Source organism: Thrips palmi, unplaced genomic scaffold, assembly GCF_012932325.1.
Source record: "Thrips palmi isolate BJ-2018 unplaced genomic scaffold, TpBJ-2018v1 HiC_scaffold_12, whole genome shotgun sequence".
Taxonomy (NCBI): Eukaryota; Metazoa; Arthropoda; class Insecta; order Thysanoptera; family Thripidae; genus Thrips; species Thrips palmi.
In genome coordinates, this window is record NW_023144623.1 from 12843745 (window position 1) to 12854078 (window position 10334).

Genomic DNA, 10334 nt, shown 5'->3' on the forward strand with positions numbered 1-10334 from the left:
TCGCACTTAAATCTCGATGCCGTGGTGTCGGCCGCTGCATTTATCAATAACATTAAACTGGTATATCATTGATCTCGGCAGGTACTTACTTCTCGAATTGATTTCCCTAGCATTGGCTTTTTAGCTCCCGCCCACCCACCCACACAGACACAGACACACAGACAACACACACACACACACACACACCACACACACACACACACACACACACAAACTACACGCACACGCATGCGGTAGCCTTAACCCGAATAGGAAGACTCCCGTCTTCAACACGTCTTCATGATGTAATCTAGGCTGCAGTGTCGCACTGACCGATGGGCCACCTCGCTTCCTTGGTTCAAAACGCGCCTGTGAGAATGCGTGCTTGCGTGGGGCCCCTGCGGAGCAATGTTCGATAAAGGAAGTGATCCTTTTTGTGCTGGTGCCTTCGTGATGCTGTGTGTGTGTGTGTGTGTTTGTGTGTGTGTGTGTGTGTGTGTGTGTGTGTGTCTGGGAGGGGGGGTCTTGGAATGGACCAGGCCCTTGTGCTGTGAGGCCACTGACCTCTCCACTCCAGGTTGGACGTACAGGTGACACCCCTATCGTCTTTCTCTCTCTCTCTCTCTCTCTCTCTCTCTCTCTCTCTCTCTCTCTCTCTCTCTCTCTCTCTCTCTCCTCTGTCTCTCTCTCTCTCTCTCTCTCTCTCTCTCTCTCTCTCTCTCTCTCTCTCTCTCTCTCTCTCTCTCTCCCTCCCTCCCTCGAGGCAGCCCTTCGGGCTTATCAGTGGCCCAGTACACCGGTTCCCGCCCGCGGCGTTAGGGGCCGAACGCGCTCCCACCTCAGCGGGGGGACAAAACTCCTGTTCGTGTGTGTGAGGCTCACACCGCGTTGCAGTGTGGGTGAGGGAACCCTCGCGTGGCGTCCCGAATAGAAGAGATGATCTCTTTTTATGAGTTCGGCCGCATTTTTTACTACCGGGGGAGAGGGGGGGGGGGTCATCGCAGGTCATGGAGCCTGGTAGTGCATGCCACACGGCTAACTCTTTCACAGCTAGAGGCATTTTTTTTTGGCAGGGATAGCCACATTCCAGATCCAAATTTTCTGAAAGCTTTTTCGTAGGCCGCCTGGCCGGCGCGCTCTAGGCATGCCATGCGTTGAAGTCTCCTCGTTTTCTCGTTTCCAACACAGTGCACCCACACACCCACACACACACGCGCACGCACACACACACACACACGCATTCAGAGTCAAAGGCAAGCCGTTCAGGTAAACGAGGAGTACGGGTCGGTGTCGGTACTGCGAGCAAATAGAATATCATTTCCCATCCTGATGAGATCCGAGGCGTGGCGGGGCGGCATGACGCTGCATCTGGACGGGTTCGGGTCGGGAAGGGTTCGGTTCGGGTAGTACCGCCCCGGTTCGGTCCTTTGGAACAGACAGACAGACAGTCAGACAGACGGACATCATGTTGTAATTAGACCGGCGCATGGAATCCGGCGTCGTCTGCCTCCAGCCCCGTCCCAGGGCGTCGCTCTGTCTCTCTCGCACCCACCCGTGGCGCCCCGCGAGTGCGAGAGGGACAGAGCGTGGGTCCAGGGCCTGCAGGGCCTGCAGGGTGAGGCGGCGGGGCGGGGGAGGTCCCGCAGGAAGGGTCGAGGCCCATGGCCCATCCTGGTCCCTCATCTGATTCAGTCTGTGATCGTCCGTCCTACCCAGCGCAGTGCAGTGCCAGCACCATTGCCGTCATGGCCGCTATCAGGGTGAGTCGAGTCACCTCTCCACTCCAAGTCCCTGAGCTCTTCCCAAGTGTAGGGTCGCCAACTGGACCAAGCGCGAAAAAACGTATAGAAAAAATAATTTAAAAATCAAAGTGAAGCACGAGGTGGCGGCGTTGGCCCGGGTCAGGGAAGGTGTTGGGGCGCACGCATGAAAGTGAAGGTGGCCCTGCTGCGCGTCCATCCCGTGGCGGTGTGAAGAACAACAACTAATTTCGTGGTGTTGGAGTGGAAAAGAGGAGGGGGGACCTGGAGGCCGCCCCGGCCGACTGCACGAAAGCACTGCCCTGCAATAATGCTGCTGCTGGCCATGCTGGCGCTGCCCGGTGCGGTTTCGGTGAGAAAGTGAAGTGGTGCGTAGCGTGGCGAGCGTAACGTTTTGGCACTTTTCGGGAAGTGAAGGGAAGTGACTGACGTGGCGGATTGCTCATGTCGGGAGGGGCTCAAACCGTTTTGGCCATTTTTTTTCGCAGCCCTTCCAACTTACGTAATTTGCGTGCGGTCCCTGGCAGCCGCGAGCCTCCTGACAAGGAGTTTGCGGCTGTGCACAGTGGGCCAGAGGAACGGTGGGAGCGGCCAAAACTCTAGACGCGTTTTGAGCTCCAGAGTCGCTAAACAGGACTCGAACCGAATGTGCGACCCTTATGGATTCCTCGTTCGGAGAGCAATGCACTGGTGGGGTCACACGTTCGGTTCGAGTCCTGTTTAGCGACTCTGGAGCTCAAGACGCGTCTAGAGTTTTGGCCGCCTCCACCGGTCTGCTGGCCCACTGTGATGTAGTCTCCTAAAAAAAGTGGAAAAAATTCTCTCATCTGCCTGTCTGGACGTTTGAACTGTGGGAAGCACGGCGGTCGTGCATCCAGGAAGGCGACGAGGATAATGCAGCATCACGACATGCATGTCGCGGGCGGTAGCGGCGGTAGCGGGAGGGGCCCGGTGGGCGTGTGTGGCGACGACGGCGGGAAGTGCCAACAAAGGCCACAAACAACGAAAAACGCGAGCTCAACGTGTCTCTCTGTTTCCGCAGGTTTCCCTGCTCCTGGTCTCCCTCGGGATGCTGTCGCCCGCCCACGGCTTCTGGTTCACCACCTCGCGAGCAAAATCACAGTAAGTCGTTTCCAGTGACCCAGGGAAAAATATCTTCCATCAATTTTTTTGGCTACGAAAAAATATTATTTCTGGAGCCAACCTTCTTTCCCGAGTTCCATAAATTAGTTCCATAAATTTTACTTGGCTAAAATGGACAAACACTGATATTTCAGCTACGCTTTTCTGAGTGTTTATTTTTCGCATTCCGAAACAACGCATTACAACGTGCATGACTTCTGCATCTGCGGACTGAGCCCCCATTCAGGTCGAGGGCCCCATGCGCGCGCATCGGCCAGTTTGTCCCCGGGGCTTTACTAGGTACTTCGAGCACGGCCAGCACGGCCCGGGGGCAATGAATAAGAAGCAGCCCCGGTGCGGCACGGCGCGGCACGGCGCGGCACGGCGCGCTGGGCGGTCAGAATGCATAATGCGCCAGGCGCGTGCGCGTGCTTGGGTTGGGAGGCGTCCGAGACACGCCGCACAGTGGGCCAGAAGACCGGTGGAGGCGGACAAAACTCTGGACGCGTTTTGAGCTCCAGAGTCACTAAGCAGGCCTCGAATCGAACGTGTGACCCCACCAATGGATTCCTCGTTCTCAGAGCAATCCATCGGTGGGATCATACGTTCGATTCGAGTCCCATTTAGCGACGCTGCAGCTCAAAACGCGTCTAGAGTTTTGGCCGCCTCCACCGGTCTTCTGGCCCACTGTGCACCGCCGGGCCTTCGAACGCCGCCCACCACCGAGAGCCCAGCGCGTGGCAGCGGGGGCACCGAGTCCGAACGAGTCGCACGCAGCGCTGCGGGGCGGCCAAGGGGCGGCGGCCAAGGGGCGGCGGCCAAGGGGCGGCGGCCCGTCGCACGACTCCACCGAAAGTGGGAAAAGGCGGTCGCGGTGGAAGCACGCTTCGGGATGACGCCATCCGGGGTGTGCTCTGGGCTTTGCCGCGCCGCCCTGATCCGCTAGCCTCGGACGGAGGGCGAGCGGACGAGCTAGGTGGTCGCCGCGCTGCGTGAGGCTAATGGCTGCCCGGCAACACAGCCACCGAGTCATTCATTCATTCATTCATTCATTCATTCATTCATTCATTCATTCATTCATTCATTCATTCATTCATTCATTCATTCATTCATTCATTTATTTATTTATTCATTCATTCATTCATTCATTTATTCATTCATTCATTTATTCATTCATTCATTTATTTATTTATTTATTTATTTATTCATTCATTCATTTATTCATTCATTCATTTATTTATTTATTTATTCATTCATTCATTCATTCATTCATTCATTCATTCATTCATTCATTCATTCACTCGTTCGTTCGTTCGTTCGTTCATTCGTTCGTTCATTCATTCATTCATTCATTCATTCATTCATTCATTCATTCATTCATTCATTCATTCATTCATTTATTCATTCATTCATTTATTCATTCATTCATTCATTTATTCATTCATTCATTTATTCATTCATTCATTCATTCATTCATTCATTTATTCATTCATTCATTCATTCATTCATTCATTTATTTATTTATTTATTTATTTATTCATTCATTCATTCATTCATTCATTCACTCGTTCGTTCGTTCATTCATTCATTCATTCATTCATTCATTCATTCATTCATTCATTCATTCATTCATTCATTCATTCATTCATTCATTCATTCATTCATTCATTCATTTTTTTGCAGGGCGCCCCAGTGGTTCGGCATCCGCGACTACGGCGCCGCGGCCCAGTCCGCCTACAGCTACGACACCAGCGGAGGGGTGACCGTCGCAGTGCCCGTCGCCGTGCCCCTGTCGCCGCAGAGCGTCCAGGTACGAGGAGAGAGAGAGAGAGAGAGAGAGAGAGAGAGAGAGAGAGAGAGAGAGAGAGAGAGAGAGAGAGAGAGAGAGAGAGAGAGAGAGAGAGAGAGAGAGAGAGAGAGAGAGAGGGGAGAGAGAGAGAGAGAGAGAGAGAGAGAGAGAGAGAGAGAGAGAGAGAGAGAGAGAGAGAGAGAGAGAGAATGTTTGCGTGAGTAGCACACGAGCATCCTCTCTGCTTCCTTCCTGATCCCAGGAAGAGTGCGAAATGTTCCATTTTCACTCCGCGGCGTGCGAACTGCTGTACTACACTGTGCACACAGTGATACCTGCAACTAGTGGGGCTGGACGTGGGACGTGGACGCGGGACGGGCAGGGGCCAGTCCGCCTCGCGGCCACCAGAGCCGCTCTCGGCGAGCCACTCCACTGCTCGACGGGAGGGAGGACACCACCCTGATCGATGAGTGCCGGGCCGAGTGTCGAGCCGCGAGCCGCGCGCGGACCACCGCGGTCATAGCTCAATTCAGCGAGAGTGAAACCTAGCCGCCCTCCCCTCTCTGGAACCGGCCAGCAGTGCGTACCGTACCGGCTGCAGCGCAGCCAGCGCAGCTGAGGCATGCAGCCATTGGCCCCCGTTTGGAAACGGCTTCTCGCACACACACAGCCGCACAGGCACGCACACACAGACCCACACACACAGACGCACAGGCACGCACACACAGACCCACACACACAGACGCACATGCACGCACGCACACAGACCCACACACACAGACGCACATGCACGCACGCACACACGCGCGATTAGGAAGAAAGATAGAAAGAGAACGAGTCATGCTGGACCGCACTAATCAGAGACGCCCCGGCCGGCCTGCCCGGCCTGCTGGAATGCCACAACACGGCCGGTGCAGTGGGGAGGGGGGGGGGAGCACCTGTACCGTCCGGTCCCAAGTCCGACGGGCCGAGCCGTCTCGAGCTCAGCGCCAGCAGTAGACGCCAGGCGGGGCGGGGCGGCGGGGCACAGCTGGGGCGAGGGTGGACCAGGCTATTAAACTCGGAAGGGGGAGGGGCAGCCAAAACTTTGGTGAGGACGGGTACCGATTTGACCAAAAAATCATGGATGTGTCGTTGTCTCTCTGAGGTGGGAAAAGCCACACATTTCTGAAGGTGGATAATTTGGGCACGGGCCCCACCGTGGGCCCCACCGTGGGCGACGGGGCGGGACCTGCAAATAGCGGCCAGCTGGGTCTGTTTGGGTGCCGCGTCGCCGCTGGCTGGCCACTCGCTGATTCCGAACCGGTGCTTCTTCGCTCTCCCTCTCTCTCCTCTCTCTCTCCTCTCTCTCTCTCTCTCTCTCTCTCTCTCTCTCTCTCTCTCTCTCTCTCTCTCTCTCTCTCTCTCCCTCTCTCTGGCTTCCACGCCCCGCGAGTGCGAGAGAGACGCGGCGCCGAAAGCACTGTTCGGAAGGCAGGTGCTAATAGCCCCAACAGCCCGGGTGAAAATTCGGACAATTAATTCTTATTCAACCGGCGCCGGTGGCCTCTCCCCCCTCCCCCTTGCAGTGGCGCGGCTGGGGAGGTTTCTATCACGAGATCACGATTATTCCATTCCTGCAGCCGTCTCTCTCGCACCCGCCGCGCCACGCCGCGCCAGCTGGGATGAGTCTCCACTGGAGTCCCACAGTGGGCCAGAAGGCCGGTGGAGGCGGACAAAACTCTAGACGCGTTTTGAGCTCCAGAGTCGCTAAACAGGCCTCGAACCGAACGTGTGACCCAACCAGTGTATTCCTCGTTCGGATAGCAATCCATTTGGAGGGGTCACACGTTGGGTTCGAGTCCCATTTAGCGACTCTGGAGCTCAAAACGCGTCGAGAGTTTTGGCCGCCTCCGCCGGTCTTCTGGGCCACTGTGAGTCCGCAGCCTCCAGGCGGGCGCTGGGTCTGGAGTCTGGAGGCCAGTCTGGAGGATTCTGCGGGGTGCCCCAGACTAATCCCAGACTCCCAGACAGACAGCCTCTGTTATGAAAATGAGTCGGCGACGACGCCTCCAGTCGGAGCCCTTTTGGCGGCAAGCCTCCAGTCTGCCCTGGCATTTCCGGTTCCTGATGATGGTCGGCGAGGTCGTCTTCGTGGACGCGACCCGATCCGGCGGGTCCGGCTCGTCCGCCGGTCACTACACTGCACGCTCCGTGCGTTTGTGCGGACATTAGCATAGGGGAAAGTCCCCACGGCGTTTCTGTTCGTCCGTTCGTCCGTTTGCCCGTAACGCGTACGGGGCGGTACGGGGTTACACGATGCGCTCGAAAGCCAAGCCCGAGGTATACCTCACATCCACACCAGTTCGTGGAAAGTCGACTCCGAACCTCACTGACGTTCATCCAAGTCCATGCCTCAATTTTCAAAAATTAAAATACTCTGTGACGTCTTCCACTCTGGTCACCTTATCGCAAGCTGCCGCTAGAGTTATGCACAAAATCGGAAAGAAACTGTCCTAAATGGTGCCCTCCTTGGCTTCCAGATGTCGCCGCCGTACCCGGGCCTCGGCGCCGTGGAGCTGGTGCCGTGCCTCTGCCCGATCGCCAAGAACCCCGAGTCCATCAAGCCCCTGCCCGTCAACGCGGCGCCTGCACCGCCAGTGCCCGTCGCCATGCCGCCCATGCAGCCCATGCAGGTCATGCCCATGCACTCGCAGCCCCCGCAGCACCTGCAGCAGCAACAACACCAGCAGCAACAACACCAACAACAGCAGCACCAGCAGCCTCAGCAGCACCAATGACTGATCTGCCGATGAGTCCCCCGAATGTGGAAACAACCATCGCTCTCTCCGCCGGCCGCCGGATTGCAAGTCAATTCCGAACCGTCGCTCTGTCTCTCTCGCACGCAAGGGGCGTCGCGCAGGGGGTGCGAGAGAGACAGAGCGAGACAGAGCGAGCAGGCCCGGACCGCGCCACTGTCATTGTTGGGGTAACGCGTTACCGGACCAAAGGAACGCCGCGGCAACACTTTGCCGGGACAGCCGGGCAGCGCGCTTCCGAACCATCATTCCGTCTCCCTCGCGCCCCGACGGGCGCAACGCGAGCGCGAGAGAGACGCGAGAGAGTCAGCCTGGACAGAGCAATTGCCGCCAATGGTCAGCCCTAGGGGCCCTGGCTCGCCTTCTGGCTCGCCGGCAGCCACGGCACTGCAAGTGGCGGCAGTGGCCGCAAAGCGGCCGTCCTAGCGTGACCGGGCCACGCAACAGCCCTTGCTTTTTCCTGGTGTAGTGGATGAACAATTTACGTAAATTCGATCTTTATCTATCTCACTAGCGCGTGGCGCGGTTCGCGTGTGCTGCCGCGGCGGGGCGTGGGGACCGCGGTGACGACACAGTGGACCCGCAGCAGCGTGCACTGTAATCTCGAGGCAAATGTGGGGACAAAACGGGGGAAAAGTGGAGGTAAAAAAAAAAAAACTTGGGAAGTGCTTCCTTCCGCGTCGGCGCCCGACTCCCCGCTTCCGATCGAGTTTCCTCGGCGAGCCTGATTGAATCCATTACAGCAATTGAGGCCGCGACGGCTAGCCGCTAATCCGACGGAAACAAATCTAATCCTTAATCTGCGTCCGTCTGTCTGACTGTCGATCTCTGTCGCGCCCACCAGTGGGGTGGCTTTCTTCGCCTGTACGGTGGACGCCGAACGTAGTGTATCATAAGTTTAAGACTGATTTTGCAAGATGTGAAAGACTGAATCCGACTAATAAAGTATAAAGTGTCTCAATCAATATTGTGTCTTCATTTCCAACACATACCCTGCCTAAAATGACCTAAAAATTGCAATAAAATTATTATTTCTTTTGCTATGGTACATAAAAAAACTACCGTATCTATCACAGCAAAATCACCATCATCATCAACAACATGAAAAAGCTGAAGAACACTGAACGAAACGGAAAAATAACGAAAACCGAGTTGGAACTTGACTGCAAAACCGTACTCTCCCACCACGCTCGCGCACACGCACACACATACCCACTCACACACTAGAAAAAAGAGAAATTGAAAGTATTTTTGTGGCCGGGGTCCTGCTCGAACGGTCGGCGCCCCTTTCTAATTATCAGGCGGCTCAGTCGAGCCTCCTCCGCTCATCACACGCTTCACTTTCATCGAAATGGCTCGGGGGTCGTTATCATTGCTGTGGAGCGCGAAGTGGCGCCAAGAATTTGGGCGAGACTGGCGAGACTGGCGAGGCTATGCGTGTGCCACGGCCCATTGCCCTGGGAGGCCTGCGAGGCCTGGAAGGGAGGCAATTGAAAGGAACCGAAAGCCGGGTTATTGTGCGCGCCGGCCACACTGGAGAAGGCTGGGGGAAATGGCCGGCTGGAGAGTCTACTGGAGAGGCTTGGGTGTCCAGGCTGGAGAGACTTGGGTGTTTAGGCTGGAAAGTCTACTGGAGAGACTTGGGTGCCAGGCTGGAGAGTCTACTGGAGAGACTTGGGTGCCAGGCTGGAGAGTCTACTGGAGAGGCTTGGGTGCCAGGCTGGAGAGTCTACTGGAGAGACTTGGGTGCCAGGCTGGAGAGTCTACTGGAGAGACTTGGGTGCCAGGCTGGAGAGTCTACTGGAGAGACTTGGTTGCCAAGCTGCAGAGTCTACTGGAGAGACATGGGCGGCAGGCTAGGCGATGAATCCGAATAAATTCGTCGTGAATTTCGAGAGGTCGGAACTCGGGCCGCACTGCCGACTGTCTCCAACAGTCCAGAAGACTCCAGGATGACGGACACGAGACGGAACAGCCTGCCGCTGGGAGTCTCGCCTTGAATGCAAGGGGAATCTGCAGAGCGCAGCCCGGGCACTCCTACTTCATAGTCAGTCGGGCTGGTTGAAAAGCGAAAAGCTGCGCGCAACAAAGTGCAACAGAATACTTAGCGATCCGAGGCACGCACTCACACACACACACGCACACAGAGGTAGACAGGCTGGTTTCGTTTTAACTAATTAATTACAGTAAAAGCCGCTACGGCGGAACGTATATCCCGAGATACGATCGTCCGCGTCCAAATCGCGCGCGGTATTAATAATTCGAAATCCGCACGGGGATAGGGCGGTGAAGTTACGGAACACTGTTGCGGGGCGGCACCGACTGACTCTAGCTGTTGTTTTTTTTTGTGGCGGGAAATGCCCACGTGACGGGCTTGTTATTGGAAGCGTAGCGTAGCTCATTCACGACTCAGGAAAACATCAAGGTACTATATTTTTTTTCAATTTGCGGGCCGTAACTTTTGAGCGCCGTCGAGGAGGTACATTACTTAAATAGCGCCGCCCTATTTTAAGTGTGTGTTAACGCTGGTTGTATTTCCAAGCGGTAACAGACCGACCACTGGGGGGGGGGGAGGGGGGGGACGCGGCGGCGCGGTCTTCCTCCTCAACGAGACGTAAGGCGCATGATGAGAAAGCAAAAGAATATTTGAGCGGGAAAAAGCGTTATGCGAGCAAACGAGGAAGTAGTGCCTGCTCCGTTTTATGCTAATGGTGCCGTGACTAATTTTTCCAACGTCTCTGCGACTTTGAAACGAGGTGTAGAAATTATTTTTTTTTTAGAACAATTCAAGTTTTTTTTACTCCGAATAAAGATAACGATACTTTACAAGGGAAATGATGGTGTGTATCAAAAATGTTTCCGAGACAAAACCTGCAGACACGTATG

General features: G+C 55.6%; 1 protein-coding gene across 1 annotated transcript; it reads left to right on the forward strand.

Annotated features, from left to right (window-relative positions):
* Positions 1-1724: 1724 nt before the first annotated feature.
* LOC117639875 lies at positions 1725-8572 on the forward strand. The gene is made up of 5 exons (XM_034375822.1): positions 1725-1739; positions 2782-2861; positions 4545-4671; positions 7173-7325; positions 8525-8572. The coding sequence occupies exons 1-5, from the start codon at positions 1725-1727 to the stop codon at positions 8570-8572; spliced, it is 423 nt and encodes a 140-aa protein (XP_034231713.1).
* Positions 8573-10334: the final 1762 nt, after the last annotated feature.

Bases quoted from the DNA above. Each gene is read 5' to 3' on its own strand.
- LOC117639875 (XM_034375822.1), top strand. The intron at 4,672-7,172 runs GTACGAGGAGAG...CTTGGCTTCCAG, and splicing joins TGTCGCCGCAGAGCGTCCAG to ATGTCGCCGCCGTACCCGGG. The intron at 7,326-8,524 runs GTCATGCCCATG...TATCTATCACAG, and splicing joins CGCCCATGCAGCCCATGCAG to CAAAATCACCATCATCATCA.